General features: G+C 44.2%; 1 protein-coding gene across 2 annotated transcripts in view; it reads right to left on the bottom strand.

Moving 5' to 3' along the window:
• Nucleotides 1-1,820: 1,820 nt before the first annotated feature.
• The window catches only part of MDN1 (midasin AAA ATPase 1), a 187,992-nt gene continuing 164,573 nt past the window's right edge, over nucleotides 1,821-25,239 (bottom strand). For both annotated transcript variants that reach the window (XM_054022038.1, XM_054022040.1), the window contains exons 93-102: nucleotides 14,042-14,218; nucleotides 13,197-13,357; nucleotides 11,566-11,655; nucleotides 9,464-9,579; nucleotides 8,596-8,770; nucleotides 7,144-7,217; nucleotides 6,918-7,032; nucleotides 5,627-5,690; nucleotides 4,280-4,422; nucleotides 1,821-2,730 (exon numbers count right to left, since the gene is read on the bottom strand). In XM_054022038.1, coding sequence (XP_053878013.1) covers nucleotides 2,542-2,730; nucleotides 4,280-4,422; nucleotides 5,627-5,690; nucleotides 6,918-7,032; nucleotides 7,144-7,217; nucleotides 8,596-8,770; nucleotides 9,464-9,579; nucleotides 11,566-11,655; nucleotides 13,197-13,357; nucleotides 14,042-14,218 — 1,304 coding nt within the window. In that variant the 3' untranslated portion in view covers nucleotides 1,821-2,541. The remainder of the gene's footprint in view (nucleotides 2,731-4,279; nucleotides 4,423-5,626; nucleotides 5,691-6,917; nucleotides 7,033-7,143; nucleotides 7,218-8,595; nucleotides 8,771-9,463; nucleotides 9,580-11,565; nucleotides 11,656-13,196; nucleotides 13,358-14,041; nucleotides 14,219-25,239) is intronic.

Raw genomic sequence — 25,239 nt, 5'->3', positions numbered from 1 at the left:
CAATGTATCGTAAATGCAATGAGATATGCAAAGTATATATATATATAGAGAGAGAGAGAGATGCTATGTAATTTGCATCCATTGCACCTGCGTTTGAGTCTAATCAACTCAGAATAGCACTGCTGTATGCCAAATAAAGATATCTCAGTGATAAAGGCTGAAGTCCAACTGAGTTCTTGGGAAGCATCATGGAAACTGATCCCAGAGGGAATCCCAACAAGGACTTTCCTCCCCCACTTGGGCGTCCATCATCCTCTGTACATCTCTCAGATGTCCCAGCTGTCCTGAGGCTGTTTTAAATTATGCCTGGCTATCCTCAACCCCAAGAGTCTGATCAGATAGCTGAGAATTGCAGCAATGCTCCAACCATGCCCTTTTCCCCCTTAACCACACCCTCACAGACCTATTAAAGCTCCCCTCACTGGATGCATGCCAGGTTGATGCATCTGAGTCCCACAACTCTGTTAAGCTCTCCTTGGTCTGCGTAGATGATGGAGAAAACTGGTTTCACCTCTGTTGTGGCCCTCCCATTGCTCTGAGATGCTCCCATTTCAATGGGAACTGTATAACAACTCTCCAGTGTCTCTGGTCAGGTAGGGATGTGACACCAGCCCTGCTGCAATTAATTGAAATTATTAAAATAGGAGACCACTAGACTCTAATTTAACCATAAATTCTTTTATTAAGCCCAAAGGCTAAATGGTATTTTAATCAATTTCCCTAAACATTCCTAAGCCTAAAAACACCCAATACAGTAATAAAGTATCCATAAGCATGTGATCGGTATACTTACATATAGGCCAGACCAAGTGAAAATTGTCTCATCCTGGCATGATCAAGTAGGATCTGATATCCTTCAGTTTTATGGCTCTCTTTATACCCTTCAGTTAAACTTGCAAGCTTTAGCAAAAACCCAGTTTGAAGAAGTTTATTCTTGCTACTTTCCTTCCAGTAAGGTCTTCCTTTCTTCTCTCTTCCCCACTCCTTGCTTACCAGCAGAACAGTGGGAAGGTTTGTGCTTGTTTCTTAAAAGAAACCTTGTAGGGGCCCATGCCCGTCCCCCATTGGCACCCACATAGGCTGTCCCAGTGACCCCCATGGCTGGCACTGCCAAGGTGGGAGGGTGGCTTAGAGGCTGGTTTGTCTTGTTACTGCAGCTTTTTATTTTATTAGTTACTTTTTGAACTATACATCATTCCCACACTACAAGTAAAAATAATACCACTAATTATTCTCATGACTTTCTTTTACCTGCTGATTGGGGTGTTACCAGCCACAAACCATAAAGCACATATATTATTTTCTTAAACTTAAGCTAACTTTAATTTCATAACTATTCCTATAGGTCCTGATAAGATATGTCTGACTCCATATCCATTGAGGCATTCAATGATACAATTTCATAAAATTAACCAGAATTCCTAAGTTGTACTCAGATTCCCCAAATTGTCACACCCTCCCAGCTACACCTGGCTGTGAAGAAGAGCCAGCACTTCAATATTCAGAGTTTCCACTTATGCATGGAGAATCCTGATGGGGTCAGTTAAACTAGCTTACCAGCAGATTTGCAGTGGTCAAGTAGCACAAATCTGCCAGAATGTTTAGGACGATGAGGCCACCAATAAAAACCTCACATATCTGGCAACCCCTCACAGTCCAGAAAAGTGAAACCCGTGAAGTTATGCAAGCTAGGAACCTATCTGATTTGAGGACTGTTTGTATGATGTTCTGAAAATGTAAATCATTATATGTGCACCAAGTACTATTCCTGTGGCATAGCTATTTTTGCTTCATCAAATGACAAAGGATGGACACCATAATTACAAACAGTGGTACATCTTTTTATTAGTACAGACAATAAGATGCATAGCTTTTGCAATGAAAAAAGTCATGTACAATCTTTAAGACACCTGACTAAATATGTCTTTAATGTCTGCCTTGGACAGAGGGGCAAACTTCACAGTGTAAAGTGATAATGCAGGGAAGATCATATCATGGCATGTTTCATAAAAATACCCTGCAGGCATTATCCAACAACCAGCAACATATATTAAATAGGATGTGTTTAACCACAAAACACAGTTTTAAGTATTCAAGTACTTATATTTTGGTTGTGTAAACCCATCCTTCCCCCACCCACATGTACCACCACCACGGGTTCAGCTAAAACAGTTCCAAGACTGTTCAAGTTCTTCCACTAAAAGAAGTTCCTTCCCAGAAACAAGACTACTTCCCCCCCTTCAATGATATGAATATTCCAAATAAAATTTAAAATAATAAATTACAACTGTGGTGGTAGAAGGTCTGCATTGTTATAGGGATAGGCAAATAAGTGAGTACAGTCTTCCACCATTGCATAGTCTCCTGCACTAGCAAATGGGGAGAGCACACCTAAAGCATTTATTTTCTAGGCTGTCTGAATATCAGAAGGCAGTTTCTGCACGTAAATCCTGGATAGAGAGATCTCATCAAATCACTGATGAAATGCAGTCACACTTAAGTAATTTAGCAGCAATCAGACGTTTACTTGCTTTGTAAATTCTATAGACTCTCTGAGGCAGTCACCAGTTCAAACCACTGTCGCAGCGCATCACTGAGAGTCTCTGGGAGGGCATTCACATCTCTGAGGATTATGTAGAATGGGAATGGGAACTCTTCCATGTAGGATCTGATTTCAGGCATTTCTCCGGGCTCTTTGAATATAGGTACTTTAATGTCCAAGATGGAATCCTGTAAAAGAGGTGAAGGGATGACTGGACTGTAGGTACCATTTATCCAATTTTTCAAACACATTTCCCCAACATTGGACAATTAAAGGCAAAAATATTTTAAAATAAAACCCTAAATGCAACCCCCTCAGGGAAGTCAAACAGGGACAGATATGCCAAGTTTGGGGGGGGGGGGGGGGGAGGAGGAGTGCCTTTTTTCTCATATGCTTATAGTCCTAAAACTGTACTGAGAATAGAGTTACAGAATGAAGTAGACTAAACTTTAAGCTTTTGTAGTATTAAACAAACATATAAATAAATGCTAAGGAAAGACAAGAGACTAACATGACAAGAACCTGCTACCACCTGGATCAATTTGCTTTTATGTTGTGTCATTCCCTGAGCGTGCCCTTCCTCTGACTTTTAAAACTGTAAAGCTCTTTGGGTAGAAATTCACAATTGAGAAGGAATAAATCAGCTCTTTCAAATCCTTTTGCTTTCAACTTTTTAATTTAGAAATCTAGTAGCTATTTCTGTTCTAGCCAAAATTTATGACAGTCCCTAAATAATAATAAATCATCTCAGAGTTTTTAGTGTATCCATCAAATTAATGGAAGTAATTATTGTAAAGTATTTGAGTACCAACTGTATTGGAAAGTCCCAGTTCTTCCCTCTCCTGCCCACATCTTGAGGCACAAATCATGCTCACAATTTTATCTATGGAGTTAGAAACACCCTGGAATTACTTTTACGGTCAGTCAACACTGAATTGGTTGGAGTTATTTAACAACACGAGGTGCTCCCAACACCTTCTCTGCCAGGAAGTGACAGACTAGCCCAGGACAAGGAAGAGTCCTTGTGTAGGCTTTTGTGGGATGAAAACTGGGTGCTTTTCTGTCAGACAGAATCTTTCTGAATAGTTGGGGGCACACTGTTCATAACTAGGAGGTGGTTACACATGATGCAATAGTATGTTACTATATTTGTGTACAGCACCCAGAACAATGGGACCTGATTCTGATCAGGGCCCTTGTGTACGATCAGAATACAAATACATTTTCACTAAGTATCTACTAGCAAACTACAGCAGATATTTTTCTGTAAACCAATTTATGGTAGATTTAGGCAATTCAACAGCACAGCCAACAGAAAATACTGTACAGCACACAGTATTGTGCTGGGTGCCTCACAGTACAAATAAGATGACACAGTTCCAGGCCCAAAGAGTTTAAAATCTAATTTCAAATATGACATAAGGAGTCACAGTAGAGAGGTTGAGGGAGCACTGACAGATGTTGCACATGAATGAAATTTTAATTACTTCACTAAAGGATAGTGAACAGCAAAGTGAAGCAAATAATTATTTTATATTAAACAAAATATCTTTGTTGACTCCTACAAAAGGCATAACCCCAGCTGTAGTTGCAAATGTTTGACAGCTAGAAAAAAAATGATCTTGGTATAAATTCCCAGCCAATTTTATAAGGAGTTACAAAGGCAACCGTTAAAAACACTGTGTGTAGCTTTCCATTCACTGCACTAGAATGCTGTTTTATTATTCACTCACTCACCCGGGAATTAGGATTGTCTAATACGACAAAAATGACAAAGATATTGGCATTTTGAGCAGCCTGAACTGCTGCTGTGACTCGTTCCTTGCCTTCTAGGAAAAGGCCTCTTCCATCAGATACTATCAAGAGCAGCTGAGCGGTATCTAAGCACAGGGAAAATAATATTTTCAGTTCCAATAAATAAGAACTTCTAACTCATTTAAATTGAAAACAAAAACATTGCGTTTTATCACAATTTATTTTTGTTGTATGCACAATGGAAAACCCTAATAACCTCCATAAGAAAACAAAGTTGTGGTCAATTATTATTCTCTGACTTTTAAAAATTAAATTATAACCCCAAACAGATCAGGAAAGAGAATTTCTCTCCTGGAGACATGAGTTAGGCTTTGTCTACACTAGCACTTTTGTCAGTCCGGGTGTGAAAAAAATATCGCCCTGACCGACGTAAGTTTCACCGACAAAAGTGTCGGTGTGGACAGCGCTATGTCTGCAGGAAATGCTCTCCCACCAGCATAGAGTGGCTACATAGGAGACCTCACAGCGGTGCAGCTGCAGGGGTACAGCTGTGCCACTGTAAGGTCTGTAGTGTAGACATAGCCTTAGACAATTTTTAAATGGCCATTACCACCATAAGCAATGATAACAGGCAGGAAAACTAAACTAGTGAATAAAGGTCTGGTTTTGCACTCCTTGCTCACCACACTCGTCAGTTAGACAGGAATTTTGGGTGCACAAGAAATTCAAAGATTAGGTACCAGCTCTGCAGACTTGACTACAGCACATATCTGCTAAGGGGTTTATCCAACTTCCACTGAAATCAATGGGAGCCTTTCTGAGGTCAATGATTTCAAAGGGAGGTGAGTCAAGCCCTAAAATCAGTGTATTTGTATAAAATATGTTACAACTTGAGTGCAATAAACTGCTTCTAAACACTACTTACTTGCTTTTTTTTTTTGGCTAAATACCCAAAAAGTCTATACAGAATGTCTATTAAAATATTTGTTGAGATAATGAAGCACAAAAATGGTCTCGAACACATCTTTTTTTTTTGCTTTATTTGAAAGATTATCAAATGGATCTTCTTTGTTTTGTTTAATTTGCTACTAAGTCCTGCACATGCTATGCAAAGTTTCAGCTTTTAAAAATGGAAGTGCCGAAAGAGCCTCTTAACCAAACATTCCATTTGAACTTTTCAGCACCATGGTCTTGAATGCAAGTGTCATCTCAATGCTGCAAGTCTTTACAGTTTTTCTCTATGACAGCATAGGAAAGATATTGCATTAAGACCTTAGTGAGCTATATTCCCATGGTAATAAGCATAATTAGCATTTAAAAAGTGCTTACCTGGATTGATATTTTGAGACAACTGCTGTGCTGCAGCAAACATATTTGCTGATGATTCTAGAAACTGCAGAGAAGACAAACAAGAGAACAGCAAGCTAATTATAAGCAGATGCATTAATGCTGGAAAGATTTTTAAAACAAATGAACAGGTTAAGAGAGTTCATCAGACTTTTCCACATTTCATACAAATCGCTACTGAATGTGGAAGATCGTTGGAGCTGTCTGGGTGCATATCAATGGCTACTGTTCTTGATGGCAGTAAGGGCATATTAGGGATGCCAGAACTGAAAGACAGTCCAACCAAGGAGAAAACTCAGGCAAGGTCCAAAAGGTACCACAACAAGATTTTTTTTCAAGAACCAGCCAAAAGCAAATGAATGATTTTGGTAAACTGATTCTCTGCAGAGTAAGTCCCGGTGCTTGGTCAATTAAAATATACCAGTAATCATGTCTGGAGTTCTCTTCTTCCCTCTGGCCTTAATACAGCATTGGGATTAAGGCTATGAGTTGGTCAGAGAGGTCATGGATTCTGTGATTTCACATGACCTCCACAATTTCAGCCCGAGCGGCAGAACTCCAGCTGTCAGCCCCGGGTGGTGGTGCTCCGGCTCCAGCCCACTCGGGCTTCTGTGATTTATTGTTTATTGTCACATCCTGTCTGTGACTTCTACTAAAAATACCTGTGACAAAACCTTAGCCTTAATTGGGATCCACTAAAATAAATTCCTGCTGGACTTAAATAGGACTTCCCCCATGCTCTTAAATGGGATTCTGCATTAGTGCAGAAGTTATGCTAGTAAATCCAAATGTAGGATTAGCACCTGTAGCAAAAATGCAGTTTACAATACAGTCTGAGCTGGGGGACTATCAAGGTAGAAGAGCACAAACAAAAGCGACACTGCTGAGTATTAACTATTGCAACAAGATGCTAAGCTCTCCTATCTCTTATCTACTGAAGGTTAAGTTGTTGTATAGTGGAACAGTCATGCCATTCATGAATTGCCATTCATGTACACCTCTACCCCAATATAATGCTGTCCTCGGGAGCCAAAAAAATCTTACCGCGTTATAGGTGAAACCACGTTATATCGAACTTGCTTTGATCCGCCGGAGTGCGCAGCCCCCTCCCGAGCACTGCTTTACCGCGTTATATCGGGTCGCGTTATATCGGGGTAGAGGTGTATTTTGTTTTTATGTAAACACAAACAGTGCCTAATGCCATGATACAGTTAATGTTTTGTCTGGAACAAAAATTCTGTAACCCTGCAGTCCAAGAGGTACTTTTGCATACCTGAGCTATCTTAGTTTTCTTTTGTTGAAATTTGCAGAGGCGTAATATCCGTGTTCCTGACTGGTCACTGAATGTTTCATGGAATGGGTGCAGAAGTTGAACTGTCTCGCCAAAGCTGGAAAAAAGTTTCATGTGTGTGTGTTTTAAAAATATGTTTAATAAGAATTCTATATTGCTAATTTGCTCTAAAAATCTTAAAATAAATCCATGCTTAAAATATTCTCACCTACATACAGCAGTCTGCCCCACTTCTAGAAGAGTCAATGCATTTCCAATCACTGCCAGGGATTCATATGCAAGCTAGGAAAAATGAAGTTAATCAAGATGAAGCAACATGTTCAAAAGTATTGCTGTATGCAGGGTTTTTGTAGTCGTGTCAGTCCCACGATGTAAGAGATGAGAGATATAAGATCTGTAAGGTCATATCTTACTGGACCAACTTCTGTTGGTGAGAGATTCAAGCTAGGGAGCTACACAGAGCTCTTCCACAGGGCTGAGAAAGGTACACAGTGTTACATCTAAATACAAGGTAGAACAGATAGTTTAGCATAGGCAGTTGGCACATATTCTAAGGGACCATTTGAGATGAAGTGGCCAGTTAACATCCCTGTAGTCATAGGACAAAAAGGAGGGTTAGTGGGTTACAGATTGCTGAAATAAGCCATAAATCCAGTGTTTTTATTAAGACCATAATTTTTAGTGTCTACCAAAGTTATGAATTTAAGATCCCAGGCTCATCTTTTGAAAGCGTTATGCAGTTTCCCTTTGAGGTTGAGGACTGATAGGTCAGATATAGAGTGATGGCTTTGTGAAAAAAGTGTTCGCCCACTGGTGATATGGTGGTTTTGTCATTTATCGCTTTATGTATGAGTTCATTTGCGAGTGTAGTGATGGTCTGGTTTCACTTACATAGCTGTTATTGGGGCATTTAGTACACTGGATGAAGTACACCACATTTTGTGGTGAAGTGTTGCCAGTTCTTTTAATCTTTTGGTGCTGAATTAAAAGCGTATCAAAGTTCATTTTCATAATCCAGTAAAATCAAATTTAAATACTGCCCATTAAGTATTTGTTTCCTTATATAATTGTTTATGTGTGTATATGAAATACAAACCTAGTGATATCACAAGCAAAAAATTCTAAAAAATCTGATTTTGAGATATTCATGAATTACAGAAAGATTATGTTGGTGCTATTTGCAGTCAGCTGAAATCTTGAAATTGGATGTTACACACTAACAGTTTAGGCTGATGAATAGAAATTAAAATGTTGCAATAATCAGACTGAGGGGAGTACACATTTTTACTGAATACAAATTCTCTACTTTATACATGTATAAATATGTCACTAATTTACCAGTGAAGCACAAAATATGCATTCTATACTGCAATTCAAAATATTTTAATAGTAGAGTTTGACTAAGGATTAGAAACTGTTTAAACTATCTTCATATTTTACGTGTGACATATTAAATTAATAGTGAACTCGCCTGTAAATTCAATAGTCTATCAGAGTCACCAATCCCTGTCTATTCAATAACAACACCTTCCATGCAGTACAATTCTTGATCTAAATCAGCTCCTCTTCTGATATACAATTATAAAAAAGACCTCGTCTACTGTACTGCTTCATCATTACTCTGTGGAATAGGTTCCTTCCAAGGTTTTATTTGCCTTACCTGTTTGGAGTGGTTGTCTATCATACTAGACGAATCATCAATTGCCAAGCAAATCTGGTACTGACGTTTGCTGGGCTTGGTTCTTCGCAACCAGATCTTATCTTTTCGGAACTGACTAGCGATATATGGAATCACTTTGCGCATATTCAATCTTTTTCCTGTTCTGTAATCACCTCTGATAGTTAAGAAGCCAACAAAAATATTAGTGGGGAGAGTCATTTTATTGATAATAGTTTATACAATTTGGTAATTATGCACAGCAACACAGGCCGAGATTTTCAGAACTGGATGTCTAAAATTAGGCTCTTATGTCCTACAAATTGGTCTGATTTTCAGCTCCCTGATTTTCAGGGAGTTGGATGCTCTTTTGTAAACAGATTTTTAATGTAGGAGCCTAAATATGGAATTAGGAGCCTGACTTTTGGTACCCAGTATTGAAAATTTTGGTAAAAAATTATTGGACTTAAATCTTGTTCAGAATCACTTGGAGCTAAAACGTGAACAACGCGGAGAAGATTTTGACTCCTAACATCATTTTGACCCGCTAGAGCTTCCATTGAAATCAGTTTGAGCATTGTATAAAAAAAACAACCCTCCCCCCCAAAAAAAACAACCCACCAAAAAAGCTACAGATACAAGATAGTGAAGTCTTATAATTCTTCACTACCACATCACATTTGCAAGTCATCAGATCACCTAAGAGTTCTAATTAAAAAATAAAATGAATGTGCATGCATATGGGAAACAGTTACTACAAATATTAGAGGATACTGCTGAGGCCCAAACGCAACAAGCTGTGGCTGTAAAGATGCCTGGCCCACAAAATGAGAGGTTAAGAGGCTAGAAGCCTTATAGAGAAAAGACTTACTTCAACTTGGCTGCCTGAGTGGGTTCAAGTATGAGTCGTAGCTGCTCACAAAGCTGTTGTGAAAGAGGAGCGGTCAGTGCTAAATACCTCTGCCACATCTCAGCTGCCGTCTTTTCCTGTAACAGTACCAGACGAGACAAAACTCACTACATTCATTATGGACAAATGAAAAGTTGTGAAAAGCTGGAAGGAGAGAGCACAAGTCTGAGGACAACATTAATAGGACAAAATAAGTCCTTCCGGTGAAGTTAGTGGGAAATGCTTGACGAAGGACTCATTTCTGGGCTCCAGTGGAATGTTCAAGAGAAAGCCTTCTAAAAGGCAGAACAGTGTACTTCTGTGTAGCTGAAATTTTAAAGGCTAAAAAAATTAATCAAATCAATGCAGTAGGCTGAGCAGCTAATACTGTTATTGGAGTTATAACCTGGTGCTGTGTAGTATACTGGCACTACTGGAGGAGTCTATCTGGGAGTTGGAAAAGTCCTTGGCAGAGGTAATGAGAAGTACTGTTGGGTGGATAAATAACCAACATATTACTCTCCATAAAGACAGAATTTATATGGAATGGAGCTAAGTGGCTTTTCCATGCAGCTGACTTGCTACTGACCTGAAAGAAGGAAAAGAAATTTTAAATAGATCTCCTGGAAAGAGGCCCATACCATCAGGCCTTATTGCTATCTAGAAAGAGGCAGTAGATGTATTTATTTTTTCCGATGACTCCTACCATACCAAGGAAAGTGTTACTGAAACATTTCAGAGTAGCAGCTGTGTTAGTCTGTATCCGCAAAAAGAAGAACAGGAGTACTTGTGGCACCTTAGAGACTAACAAATTTATTAGAGCATAAGCTTTCGTATAATTCTTCGCATCCGAAGAAGTGGGCTGTAGTCCACGAAAGCTTATGCTCTAATAAATTTGTTAGTCTTTAAGGTGCCACAAGTACTCCTGTTCTTCTTTTTACTGAAACATGTTATTCTGAACTGGTTTGAGCTAGAGAACCAAGCAGTATCGAATCTCTCACTATGAATTGCAAAATACATTGTAAAAACTGCTCTTGAAAACAATCTTAATAAACAGAAAAGTGTCTTCTCCTTTCTTACTAAACTTGTAATGTGTATGGAAAAATGTCTAAGGGCTAGAATACGAGCTTCTCTTTGATTAGTAAGGAAGAGATTTGTCTATCTCTCCTGCAAATGGATCTGCCTAGGCATGAGAATCTGCCTGTGCAGTTTCCTTTGCTGAACAGGGTCCTTACATCACAAGACAGCAGAAAATGGTGCAGATACCTCTTATTTTAGTCAACTGAGCTATAAAGAGAAGACTTTATTAGCATTAGATTTTAAAAACCTCCTTTTAAATGTCACAGTATTCTAATGCCCAATGGCCGTTCTTGCCTCCACGCCTACACCAAACGGTTTTAACATTTCCACTACAATTGCCACTGTATAAACAGTAATGTTTTGACAGTTAAACTAGAACCACAACAAGATGGCTGCTGGCCCATGGTCTCTGAGACTGGGTGTTAAAAATGACATCACTTTTTAGCAGGGTGACTGCCATTAAGAGGAGTCTCCATAATGACAATTTTAATCAAGAGTAATTTTCAATACAATTTAGTTTATAGCTGTGGTAATCGCAGCCAAGTTGAAGAAGTTCTGGCACAGACAACCTAAAAACAGACATTGTAACACTGCAGATGAAGGAGGCAGCTTCCAGCAGTAATATCTATAGACCGGTATAGGCAAAATGGTGTGTAACCCTGGTAAATTGCAGGTGTCACCTACTCAATGTGTAAGGACTTGACAGGTTTGAGAGAAAAGTTTCTCACTATGAGTTTTAGAGGTCATTACCAGAGCAAGTTCAAAGCAGCTTTCTCTAAACTGCAGATAATGCTTTGGAAACATGATTTGAATCATTGCCGAGCTGTAAGGTTTGTGTTAAGAAGTTTAAAGGACAAGCTAAACACCACAAGACAGAGGGAGATTCAAATTGCTTTGTCTGAAAATCAGATTCTGGACTGTAAGTCTTCATCCATGACTTCAATAGGGTTACAATATGAAAGAACGCACATTAAGGATTCCTATGGCAGGGTAAGATCACTAACCTCATCTGGGTTTGCAGATTGCTGAGTTTGCCAAGCTTCCAGTTGCTTTTCCAGTTCCTGTCTCAACTCTTCGGGATCTTTAATTATGTGCTAAAGGTACATTTATGAGAAACGGAGATAGTCCACATATCAGTAACCTCCAATCCTTACAGCATCATAAAAAAATTAGTAAGAGCCAGAGAGGCTTATAATAATGGCTAAGATACCTAGAAAACCAAGTTTAGCTTTCATTTTAAATTTCCAAGATTGCTATTATCTTTTCTTGTTCTTCTGTACCGACAACATAATTTTGGATATGTATTAGAAGTACTGAATTTCAAGATGATCGATTTAAGTTGCCTTGTGTCAAACTGTTGATTTTAATAATGACAGTAAAAAGAAAAATCAGCCTATTTCAATTTATTTAAATTTCCCAAAGAAAGTTCACTCAGCAGCTAGTGGTAGACTCAAAGAATTTTTTCTATTTAATGTATGAACCGAATATGGCAACTCACCTATCAGGTTAATATATCACTGTTTGATAGCTTATGCACGCTTTTTGTTAAAATAACAACAACTTAAATTATATTTCTTCAGTCTTCACTGATAGTAACAGGACCTCAGACATCTAACCTTAGAGAGTAACTTAATAGGACTGCAGTATATGGGCTATATAGTTGGAATTAAAATAATCTCTAAAACCTGCATATTCGAAAGTTTAAAAAATATTTTTCTTTATTGAGTTTTGTTTTAAACAAAATATTCAGCACATCACTGGAGAATTGGAAAAGTGCTGATAATTTCTGATCCCACAAGGAACTGTAAATCTCTCTTGTAATCTACTGCAAGTTAATTGTAGGGGTGAATGGGAGTGTGTATGTATAAGACCCAGCTCCCTCTCCCTTGCTAAAAGCAAAGGGAGACCTCAACCCTTTTCCCCATGGCTTAGGTAAGTGATGCTTCCCTTCCTCATCTGGTGCAACAAGAGCTCCCCATCCTGTTTTAGTCTATTTTAATCACTTGATCTACCTGTATGTTTCCTCTTGTTTCACCTGTACATGAAAAAGCTAGACTATTCTGACCACAATAATACGGCATTTTTGCAGTCAGTAACACTTCTCAAAAATGTTGTTTCATTCTTACTGGCAGATCATTTGACACTACCAATATGTACAGGAACTTCAAAATACACTTCTCTCTAACTCCAAAATAACTGAAATTGTGATATAGTAAGACAACAAATGAAGATGAAAGGGTTTCAGCAATCACACTGAAACGGTTCCTCCTTCATAAACTGGCCCTCCACATAGCACATGTCTATACGAGAACTGCTAATTATAAACTGCATGACCACAGCCTATACCACAATTCTCCCTGAAATCTTCCCTGCCACTAAGGCTATTCCAACACCACTGATGCACAGCTCCCACAACCCATCAGTGCAGGCCACACACTCCTGCCCACCTTTCCTCCTCTGCATGGGTGTTTAACCACTGGGGAACACCCCAGATGTAACCAAGTAATGGGAGAAATAAGAGTTTACATTCTAAATGAACACTTCTCACTGTAAGATACATTAGATAGCTTCTCTCTCTCTCTCACTATTTCATATCCTTATGTAAAACAGCAGTGGGATGCTTTTGGTACAGTACCAGGACCGTGGTGTCCATCAAAAATTGATGGGCCGTATGTATAGTAGAGTCTTGGTTTCTTTTTGGTTCCTCCTCTGGCACCTTTGGTGGTTTGTCTGCTGTAGCGTCTTTGACCTCCTCAGAGTTGAAAGCCTGGATTTCCAACTCCGCTTCATCAGACCCTTTAGTTACATAGTGCATAGTTAGTAAACATCGTGTCCACTAAAATATACAGGTTCTTAAATTATGGCTACTATATCTTGGCTCCCACTGGGCAGAGAATTCCCAAATCTATAATGTGTTTTGGAGCTTTTCCTGTTTTGGGCAGTTATGGCTGACAACAGTCAGGCCCATCTTCCTGCCAGCTGAGCAGCAGCTCAGTTCTATTGTCCTTCTTCCCTTTGAGACAGTGCACTCCTCTTTATTCCATTCCCACTCAGCCCATCGAACCACTTTCTTCTCCAATTGGCACTTTTATGCTGCTGTGCCTGAGGAGACCACCTAGCCACCCCTCAAACCTCTTTTGTCTTGTTAAAATTGGGTTCTCTTGCATGCACCTGTGTGCTCCTGTCTCTCAGATTGGAATGCATCTATAAGCCAGTTAAGAATGAAAAGAATTGACAGTCTGCCCACCTGAATGGAAACCATTTGCCTTCTTTATGGAAGTGAAAAAAGATTAAGGAGACCATTGTCTTGAAAGGGAGTAGCAAGGTACTCTGCCACTCAACCAATTTAATAGTTAATGCTGGTTGCTGACTTGGACTACAGACGCAGCTTCAGAAAAGCCCATTAAAAACAGGCATTTTAGAAATATCTATATAGAATTTCTTTAAGGGAAGTGAGAGGGCTATTTAAGAAGAGTTTACCAAGGGCTTTAGTGGCACTAGACTTCTTTAATTCTGGCTTCAGCTCCTCTGTGTCTACAGCATTGAGATCTTCATTGTTCTGCATTTCTGTCTCCATGGCTGCATCTTCAGAAACCACCTCTTCCTTCTCTTCACCAAGAGGCATAATAGGTTTCTGCTGCTCTTTGCTAGCTACATCTGTACAAAGGGAACAGGACAAACATTAAAGGAAAAATAACAACACCTTTGCTTTCTGAGGTTCTTCCATATCAGCACTCTAACAGAAAAACAAATCATATTTCAGATACCTGAAGCCTCTATTTTGTTTTCTCTCAAGGTTTCACGTAAGTAAAACTTAAATCTGTGAAGCCGTTGAATGGGTGGAAAAATCAGTCTGAGCTATTGTCTCAATCATTGCACAATGTGAGCTGTGCTATGCTAGGGAACTAATGGTGTTAATCTTCTTAAATTGATAATGATTTTAAGTTATTGCTTTTTCAAACCCCCATCCTCTCCCCCACCAAAAAAAACAAAAAATAAAAAAAATACCCCAATGCATTAAAAAAGCCAGCAACTTATTTCATATGGAGTAAACACAAAAAATGTGCTGGGTAAACCTGAATATTTCACAGATGTGCGAACAATTAAGACTGCAAGGCAAACAAAGTGAGATTTAAGGTAAAGTTTTTAAAAGTTTAAAACTTATGTAGGTGCCATAGTCCCATTTTTAAAAGTGACTGGCATTTAGAAGCCTAAGTTTCACTCAAAATCAATGGCAGTTAGGGGTCCTAAGTACCTAAGTCACTTTTGAAAATGGAATTTAGGCACTTCTGAAAACTTTAAGCTTTATCTATTGTGTCCAACTTTACCAGTACCAATGAAACAGTGATTTTATTATGAAAGAGGAGCAAAAAGCAATTACTTAAAAATCTGAAAAATTTAAAAAACCCAAGAAATTTATTAAAAACAAAAGTTCGCTAAAAATCTTTAAACTATTTTGTTCCTATACACTGAGCCAAAATGGAGTAATTAGTAAGAAACACTTCAGATAATACACTTCAGAACTTTGACCTCAATTCTGCAATGTTCATTGTTTACATTTGAAGTTAATCTCTGAAGTCTTGTAAACACCATGTGGAAGCAGAGAAAAGAACTGACAGAAGGGAACTGCAATGCATGATGGTTGTTAGCAAGAGTCAGGCTTCGTTAGCAAGAGACAGTCTTTGTTAGCAAGAGTCAAGCTAGCTGTGACCCTGATAACCCTGATAACGCGAGATTTGTAGAAGCGAGGATTGTGTGAGACGGGTGAGAAAGAGCTGTGTAAGAAGTCATTGTGACCTCAGTATAGATAAGGTGTAGAAGACCTTGTGTAGATAAGGTATAGAAACTAATTGTATGTTGGCAAGAGTCAAACAAGTGAGGAAATGAGATATCAAGATGGCCTATGTATAAACAAAATACAGCTGTCCCTGATTATTTCTGTAATGAAAGGTATAAATGCTTGCTGTAATTAGTTACCAGAGAGAGACCTGTTTAGCTCTCTCCCTCTGCACATGTGAGAGTTAATAAAGCTTCTGACTTGCTGTACCTAAACAAAATAGTGAGAACTCAGTTTTTCTCCGACAATTTGGGGGCTCGTCCGGGATGGCAATGCCCACTGAGGCAACGGCAGCTGCTACGGATCGTTCCCCTTCGAACCCCATGGCGCCACAATAGAGGTAAGAGACCTTTTGAAATCTCTATTGGGGTGTCGGAGGAGGACTGTCCGTGGGGCCGTCTGCCCCTGTTGGGCTCACGCCATCCGAACTTATTGACTGTGCAGCAAGGTCAGATGCTGAGCGGCGTAATAGGGGAATTGTTTGCCGCCCCCTGTAAGCATATGCTAGGTGCATAGGGTTTGCACCTGTATTGAGGAGTTGTTACTGCCTCAAGAGGGGTTTTTACCGCCTCAAGTGATGCATCGAGGTACTTGGGAATAGTACCTGGAGGTACTCAGGAGTAGTACCTGGTATAAGGCCTTGGTATGTGTGCATGTGTGTAGTCTGTGTGTGTGTGTGTGTGTACACAGTGTGAATTGAGTGTTACCGGAAGACGCCCAGAGTACTCTGCGAAGTCTTTTGGCTCGTGACCAGAACTACTCTAACGCAAGCCCGGTAACTAGAGGATCTTTAGGAGATCCGACCCATGTAGGTTGACTCGGCCTGGCATCGTCCGGCGAGGAGGCTACCTGGGTCTAGGAGTGTGTGCACCCATCTTCCCTCCCCTTTTCCTCTCCGTGTGAGCCACTGACAGTCTGACCATCTCACTGGATGCAACAGAGTAAGCGGCGCCATCTCTCTGAGACTAGCCGATGCTCTTTGCTGAAGGGAGGTGTAGGGGGTCATGGCTATCCTCGTTAGTCACTCCTGTGTGAATACCCTGTAGGGAGAGTCCTTAGTTTATGAGCCGCTAGCGCGGACAGGGCATCCTTCCCCTTTTGAGTGTGTGATTGGAAAATGGGTGGGAGACAGTCTAAGTCTTCCCTCTCACCCCCTAAGGGTACCCCAGCTTATTTCATGTACGGACATTATGGCCCGAAAACCTGCAGGTATTTAGATAATTGGAATCTTTACACGCGTGCAAATCCATCTAAACAATGTCCACTAGAAGGTACCTTTGATTTAGACAAACTTAAATACCTTAAAGAAACTCTGGCTTCACCAAAAGCCTCTGATACACAGTGGGAGCAATTTGTCTGTTGGTGGGAGGAAGCAACAAAGAGACTCCACGAGTCTCGAGTGCGGAGTCTAAAGGACTCCCAGGAAAAGTTAAAAGCCCAAGTGCAACATTTACAGCTTAAATGCAAGGCATCCAGCTGTCTACCCCCTAGAGCGATTCCTTCTGCTCCTGTGTATCCTAATCCCGTTCAAGCAATTCCTTCTGCTCCCCTTTATCCCCAATTAGTTAGATCTGACAGTGAGGAGGAAACTGCTGAGGATATTTTAGATTTCTTCAGTAACATTCAGCAGCAGCAGCAGCCCGTGCTGCCTCCTCCCCCTGCACAGCATGGGTCTGCTAACGAATCTCACCCGGCAGTGTCAGTTTCACCACCGCATGTATCAGCTGCACACATTGTTCTCTCTTCCCCTGGGAGAGAAGCCTCCTCTTCACCACAAAGAGGTGATTCTGAGCCTCCCAGTAGCTCCCCTGATTCTAATCCTTCTGAGGAAAGTACCCGTTATCTTACTAGAAGTGTGGCACATGCACTCCAGGTTCCTTTAAGAGGCCTGGAACTATTTCTCAAATGCGTACTTTTCTTGGCATGACTGGGTACTGTAGACAATGGATTTTAGGCTATGCAACAATGATTAAACCCTTACAGGATCTGACTAAGTCAGGTACCCCTGAGCCTCTTCCTTGGTCTTCAGAGGCTGAACAAGCTTTTGTTGCTATCAAGCAAAGTCTGTCCAGTGCACCAGCCCTGGGACTTCCTGATTATGCTAAACCATTCACTCTTTTCTGTCATGAGCGTAATGGGTTTGCTTTGGCTGTATTAACGCAAAGGCACGGAGACAAACACCGTCCCATTGCTTATTACAGTACTGCCCTAGACGCTGTGGCAGCTGGATTTCCCCCTTGCCTGCGTGCTGTAGCTGCAGCAGCTCTTGCTGTTCAGGTATCTGAATCTATTGTCTTAGGATCTCCTTTGATTGTTGCTGTCCCTCATGCTGTGGCTGCTCTCTTGTTAAAATCTAAGACACAGCATCTATCCACTTCTCGTCTTACAAAATATGAGCTTGTCTTGTTGTCTTCATCTCATATTACTTTGGCCCGTTGCCCTGTTCTAAATCCTGCCTCCTTGTTGCCTGGGCCCGAAGACGGAGACCCACATGACTGTGTGTCTGTGACATCGGTTCTCTCTCGTCCAAGAGATGATTTACTAGATGTGCCTTTGCAAAATCCTGATCTTATTTACTTTGTAGATGGTTCGTGCTTGCGAGATTCTAAGGGCAAATTGGTTGCTGGTTATGCTGTATGTTCTGCACATGCTGTTATTGAAAGTGCTTTTCTTCCTTCTGTGTTCTCTGCTCAAGTGGCCGAACTTGTGGCTTTAACTCGAGCCTGCATTCTCGCTCAGGATCAAGCAGTTACAATCTATACAGACTCTCGTTATGCTTTTGGAGTGGTACATGATTATGGGTTGCTCTGGAAGTATAGAGGTTTTCTTACATCCACTGGTTCTCCTATTAAGAACAGTCTGTATGTCTCTGCTCTTTTAGATGCTCTTTTATTGCCCAAAGCTATAGCTGTCGTGAAATGTACAGCTCACCAGACCCCTCATGATGAAGTTACCCGTGGAAATGCTTTGGCAGACTCTGCAGCCAAAGCCGCGGCCCTTTCTGCACCTCAGGCTGAATATACTTGTGCTTTGATTGAACAGCCTCCACTAGCCTCCCTTGAGGATCTGGCCAAGATCCAGGAAGCTGCACCGGCAGCTGAGAAACGTTTTTGGAGTGCTAATGGCTGTATTCTACACCCTGATCATCTTTGGCGTGCCCCAGCTGGTCGCCTGGTTGCACCGAAGATGCTAATGCCCTATCTTGCTCGTGTATACCACGGAATGGCTCACGTGAGCAAAGGGGGGATGGTTGCTGCAGTTAACCGAGATTGGTGTGCATTCGGGTTCCCAGTCATTGCACATCACTACTGTCAACAATGTGTGATTTGTCAGCAGCATAACATTGGTAAAGCTGTTAAAGTTAGGCAGGCAGCTCACCCTCCCTCTTGGGGACCTTTTGTAAATATTCAGATTGATTTTATTCAACTGTCTAAATGTTGTGGTTATGAATATGTATTGGTTTTGGTGGATGTATTTTCAAATTGGGTTGAAGCTTTTCCCTGCAGGAAAGCAGATGCCAGGACTGTTGTGAAACTTCTGCTTAAAGATTTTGCATCCCTGTGAGTATCAACAGTGATCGTGGAACTCATTTTACGGGACAGATTGTAAAAGAGTTATGTGCAGCTTTGCAGACTCAACACAACCTTCACTGCCCCCACCATCCGCAGTCTGCCGGGACAGTGGAACGCCAGAATGGAATTCTGAAAAATAAACTGGCCAAGATTTGTGCTGAAACCAACTTGAAGTGGCCAGAGGCCCTTCCTCTGGCACTAATGAGTATGAGGGCCACTCCCAATCGAAAGACTGGACTCAGCCCTCATGAGATTCTGACAGGGCGCCCGATGAGACTACCAACTGCGCCCCCACTGACCCTAGCTCAGATGGACATTCATTTAATGGATGACACAATGCTTAAGTATTGTCAGGCACTAATGAAATGTGTTAAGTCTTTCTATACACAGGTGAAAGAAGCACTACCCAAGGATCCTGTGCAGCCCTGCCACTCGCTGGAACCAGGAGACTGGGTCTACATAAAGGTCCATCAGCGAAAGACTGCCTTGGCTCCACGCTGGAAAGGCCCTTTCCAAGTCCTGTTAACCACTAACACTGCTGTGAAGTGCCAAGGACTGCCCACCTGGACCCATGCTTCGCACTGCAAAAAGACCCCTCCGCCTGGAGAGGATTCTCCAGCTGCTGATCAGCCTATTTCTCCTGCTAACTCTGCTGTGCCTCCTGGACAGCAGGGAAAGAGGACAAGGTGAAGTGCTAGTAACCTCTCCCTTGTCCACTGACAGATCTACTGTGCCTTTGAATTCTTTTACAGGAACCACACCAGTACAGGGTGAAGTGCTAGTAACCTCTCCCCTGCACTGTGGTGAATCACAACTGTTTTTGAAGAAGAAAAGAAGAAACACTCGCTCTGCTGAAACCACCAAAGTCCAGAACTTTCTAACTACAAAGGACATTAAGAACTGGCCTTGGAAGAAACGAAGTATTGTTTATTGGCAAGGAGGGAACTGTGGGGAACGTTCCTGGGAATGTGGGGTCCAGTGGTGGGGTGGATTCTTTCCAGGATCAGGGCTTTGTGCTTATGGACAGGTACCTTCAGGATGCACTGCCCTCCCTAATTGGCTTTCAGATGATAAATATCAAAAACGCCTTGCCACCACAAAGACTACACCTACCACTAGTCCCTTGACCCTTGCCACCACCACTGTAACTTATAGTACTACACCAAAGAGAGATGTAGTAGGATATCGATGGACTGTGATTAACACCACACTGGGAACAAGACGGTTACTCACCGTTGTAACTGTTGTTCTTCGAGATGTGTTGCTCATATCCATTCCATTAGGTGTGTGCGCGCCGCGTGCACGATCGTCGGAAGATTTTCTACCCTAGCAACACCGGCGGGTCGGCTGTGGAGCCCCCTAGAGTGGCGCCTTCATGGCGCTGAATATATACCCCAGCCGACCCGGCGCCCCCTCAGTTCCTTCTTGCCGGCTACTCCGACAGTGGGGACGGGGGGCGGGTTTGGAATGGATATGAGCAACACATCTCGAAGAACAACAGTTACAACGGTGAGTAACCGTCTTTTCTTCTTCGAGTGCTTGCTCATATCCATTCCATTAGGTGACTCCCAAGCCCAACTTAGGTGGTGGGGTCGGAGTGAGACATTGCTGTGTGCAAAACCGCTGATCCGAAAGCAGCATCGTCTCTGGACTGCTGCACTAGTGCATAGTGAGCTGTAAATGTGTGGACTGATGACCAAACCGCTGCTCTACAAATGTCCTGGATCGGAACTTGTGCCAGGAAAGCCGTCGAGGAAGCCTGGGCCCTCGTGGAGTGAGCGGTGAGGTGCGGTGCTGAGACACCTGCCAGGTCATAGCAAGTCCGGATGCAAGACGTAATCCAGGAGGATAGGCGTTGTGAGGAGACCGGTGAGCCTTTCATTCGGTCGGCCACTGCAACGAAGAGTTGCGTCGTCTTTCTAAAGTGCTTTGTGCGGTCAATATAGAAGGCCAGGGCCCTTCGTACGTCCAGGGAATGCAAACGTTGATCCTGGCGAGTGGCATGTGGTTTGGGATGAAAGACCGGGAGAAAGATGTCCTGGTTGATATGAAAAGGAGAAACCACCTTAGGGAGAAAGGCAGGATGTGGACGAAGCTGCACTTTATCCTTATGGAAAACTGTATAAGGGGGCTCGGATGTAAGCGCCCTGAGTTCAGAAATGCGCCTTGCTGAGGTGATGGCTACAAGGAAGGCTGTCTTCCAGGATAGGTACAAAAGTGAACAGGTGGCCAGTGGCTCGAATGGAGGACCTGTGAGCTTGGAGAGAACCAGGTTGAGGTCCCACGTCTGAACGGGCTGACGTTGTTGTGGGTACATCCGGTCTAAGCCCTTGAGGAATCTAACGACCATCGGGTTAGAGAATACCGAGGACGCGAGTTCCCCTGGGTGAAAGGCCGATATAGCGGCCAGGTGAACTCTAATTGAAGATATCGCCAACCCCTGCTGTTTTAGGGAGAGGAGATATTCCAAAATGAGAGGAATGGGTGCCTGCAACGGGGACATGGCTCGTTGTTCGCACCAACAGGAGAACCGCTTCCACTTGGCCAGGTACGTGGTGCGTGTTGAGGGCTTCCTACTGCTCAGCAGAATCTGTTGGACAGAGTGTGAGCATTGCTGCTCTGCCTGGGTGAACCATGGAGCAGCCACGCCGTGAGGTGGAGTGATTGCAGGTCGGGGTGACGCAGCCGGCCGTGGTCCTGAGAGATGAGATCCGGACACAACGGAAGCGGGATCGGTGTCTGAACCGAGAGTTCCAACAGTGTGGTGTACCAATGTTGTCTCGGCCACGCTGGAGCGACCAGAATTACCTGTGCCTGGTCTCTGCGCAATTTTAACAGTACCTTGTGGACCAGAGGAAACGGAGGGAAGGCATAAAACAGGTGGTCTTTCCAGGGAAGGAGAAACGCATCCGAGAGGGAGCCCGGAGCTCGACCTTGTAGGGAGCAGAACACGTGGCACTTCCTGTTGTCTCGAGATGCAAACAGGTCTATCTGGGGAAACCCCCACCTCCGGAAGATGGAATGTATGATGTCCGGACGGATAGACCACTCGTGCGTCTGGAAGGACCTGCTGAGTCGGTCCGCTAGAGTGTTCTGGACTCCAGGGAGGAACGATGCCGTGAGATGGATTGAGTGGGCGATGCAGAAGTCCCACAGGCGAATGGCCTCTTGGCATAGAATTGACGAACGTGCTCCTCCTTGCTTGTTGATGTAAAACATGGCCGTGGTGTTGTCGATGAGAACTAACACACATCGGCCACGTAGGAGGTTGAGAAATGCCTGGCACGCCAGGCGCACCGCCATCAGTTCCCGAACATTGATGTGCAGGGCTAGCTGGGGTGCAGTCCACAGGCCCTGGGTATGGTGTTCGTTGAGATGGGCGCCCCAACCCAGAGATGAAGCGTCTGTGACCAGGTGCAGAGAGGGTTGTGGGGCGTGAAATGGCATCCCCTCGCAGACCACATTGTGATCTAGCCACCAGGTGAGGGAGGTCAGGACCGAGATCGGGACCGTGACCACCATGTTCAGGCTGTCCCGATTTGGTCGATATATTGACGACACCCAGGTCTGGAGTGGGCGAAGCCGAAGTCTGGCATGCCTGGTTACGTACGTGCAGGAGGCCATGTGACCCAGCAGGGTAAGGCACGACCTCACCGTGGTAGTTGGGAACGCCTGGAGCCCTTGAATGAGGCTCGTAATGGTGCCAAATCGGTTGTCTGGCAGGATGGCTTGTGCACGTCTGGAGTCTAGAACTGCGCCTATGAATTCTATTCTCTGGGTAGGTTCTAGAGTGGATTTGTCCTTGTTGAGTAGGATGCCCAACTCGTTGAATGTGTGCACTATTATGTGGACGTGAGCTTGAACTTGCTCCTTGGTGCGACCGCGTACCAGCCAGTCGTCTAGGTACGGGAACACCTGTATCCCTTGCCGACGAAGGTACGCTGCCACGACAGCCATACATTTCGTGAACACTCTTGGGGCCGAGGATAGGCCGAAGGGAAGGATTGCAAATTGGTAGTGCACCATGTTTACCACGAATCGCAGGAAGCGTCTGTGAGGTGGGTAAATTGAGATGTGAAAGTATGCGTCTTTCATGTCAAGGGCGGCGAACCAGTCTCCAGGATCGAGGGAAGGGATAATGGCCCCCAAAGAGACCATGCGGAACTTCAACTTTACTACGAATTTGTTTTAGTCCGCGCAAGTCCAAGATGGGCCGCAGACCTCCTTTGGACTTGGGGATCAGGAAGTAACGGGAATAAAATCCCCTGCCCCTTAACTCTACTGGAACCTCCTCTATGGCCCCCATAGCAAGGAGCGTGGAAACCTCCTGTATAAGAAGTTGCTCGTGAGAAGGGTCCCTGAAGAGGGACGGGGAAGGGGGGTGGGAGGGGGGGATAGAAGAAAACTGGATAGTGTATCCCCTCTCCACTGTGCGGAGGACCCAACGGTCCGAAGTTATAAGGGACCAAGCACGGTGGAAGTGGGAGAGACGATCCCGAAAGGAGGGGGCTGGATCCTGGGGGATGACTGGGGCGCCGTCCTCGACCGCACCTTCAAAAGTTCTGCCTAGGGCCTGAAGGTGGTCTAGGTGGCCCCTGGTTCTGGCCGGGTTGAGGGCCGGCCCACCTTCTTCTACCACCTCGCCCTCGCCTCCGGGTCGAGTCCTGTCTCTGACGAGGCGGGGGGGGGGGGGGGGGGTAGAAGCGCTGAGGCTGCGGCCTAAATGGTCTGCGCTGAGGGCCCACAACATGCATCCCCAGGGAGCGCATGATTGTTCTCGAGTCCTTGAGGCTCTGCAGGCGAGAGTCCATCTTGTCCGAGAACAATCCATGTCCCTCAAAGGGCAGATCCTGTAGGGTTTGCTGTAGCTCCGGAGGCAAACCCGAAACTTGAAGCCAGGAGATCCTCCGCATAGCGATACCCGAAGCTAGGGTCCTCGCAGCTGAGTCTGCTATGTCCAAGGAGGCCTGCAAGGAGGTCCGAGCCACCTTCTTACCCTCCTCTACCATGGCTCCAAACTCTTCCCTGGACTCTTGGGGAATCAACTCCTTAAACTTCCCCATAGAGTTCCAGGAGTTAAAATTGTAACGGCTCAATAGCGCCTGTTGGTTCGCCGCTCTAAGTTGCAGCCCTCCGGCTGAGTAAACCTTACGGCCAAACAAATCGAGCCGCTTAGCCTCTTTTGATTTAGGCGCTGCAGCCTGCTGGCCGTGGCGCTCTCGTGCGTTCACTGATTCCACCACCAGTGAACACGGTTGGGGGTGGGTATACAAGTACCCGTAGTCCTTAGACGGGACAAAGTACTTCCTTTCCACCCCTCTCGCAGTGGGTGGGATAGAGGCAGGAGTTTGCCATATCGTATCCGCATTGGTTTGTATCGTGCGGATCAGGGGTAGCGCCACCCTCGATGGGGCATCCGCTCCGAGGATGTTCACGATAGGGTCCTGTACTTCCACTATCTCCTCCGCCTGCAGGTCCATATTACGGGCCATCCTACGCAGGAGATCCTGGTGAGCCCGAAGATCTATCGGAGGGGGACCCGTACATGAAGTGCCCGCCACTGCCTCATCCGGAGAGGAGGAGGAAGACGCCTCCGGTGGTACTGGATCCAAGGGGGGGTCCTGATCCCCCTGCTCTTGGGCCGGAGCATCACCTGTACTCGGGTCTATGGTGTCAGGTGGCGTGGACACGGAAGCCTCCATGCCCCCTGGCGGAGGCCGAGAGATGGTGGATTCTGGGGCCCTTCTAACCGAGTGACCCGAGCGAGAGGTCGATGGTATTGGAGCCCCTTGCTCCTGGTGGTACGCCCACGGGGTCCAAAATGACCAGTGAGATGGTCCATGAGAGTGGTCCTCTGCCATCTCCTGCCAATGGCCCAAGTTCCGTTCCTCGGCTTGCCCTTGAGGGGGGTATGCCGATCTCGACAGGTCCTCCGAGGAGCGAGACACCGATCTTGACGGCCATGGCGGTGCCGAGAGAGATGAAACGACCCCCGTGGGCTGCGGTGCCGCACGGTACCGGTCCGGAGATGATCTATCTCTGCGCGGTGCCGGCGAACGGTGCCGGGACCGCGATCGGTGCCGATGACCTCGTCGGTGCCGGGAGCCGGATCTGGACCTCGACGAGGACCTGGAGTATGCCCGGTGCCGGGAGCGGCCTCTCGATGTCGAGCGTCGACCGTAGCGGTGCCGAGAACTACGTCTCGACGTTGATCGGTGCCGACGATCATAGCGGTGCCGAGACGTAGACCGGTGCCGCGACGAAGATCT

The sequence above is a fragment of the Malaclemys terrapin genome, chromosome 3 (genome assembly GCF_027887155.1).
Source record: "Malaclemys terrapin pileata isolate rMalTer1 chromosome 3, rMalTer1.hap1, whole genome shotgun sequence".
Taxonomy (NCBI): domain Eukaryota; kingdom Metazoa; phylum Chordata; order Testudines; family Emydidae; genus Malaclemys; species Malaclemys terrapin.
This window is presented reverse-complemented; position numbering and strand designations above follow the sequence as displayed.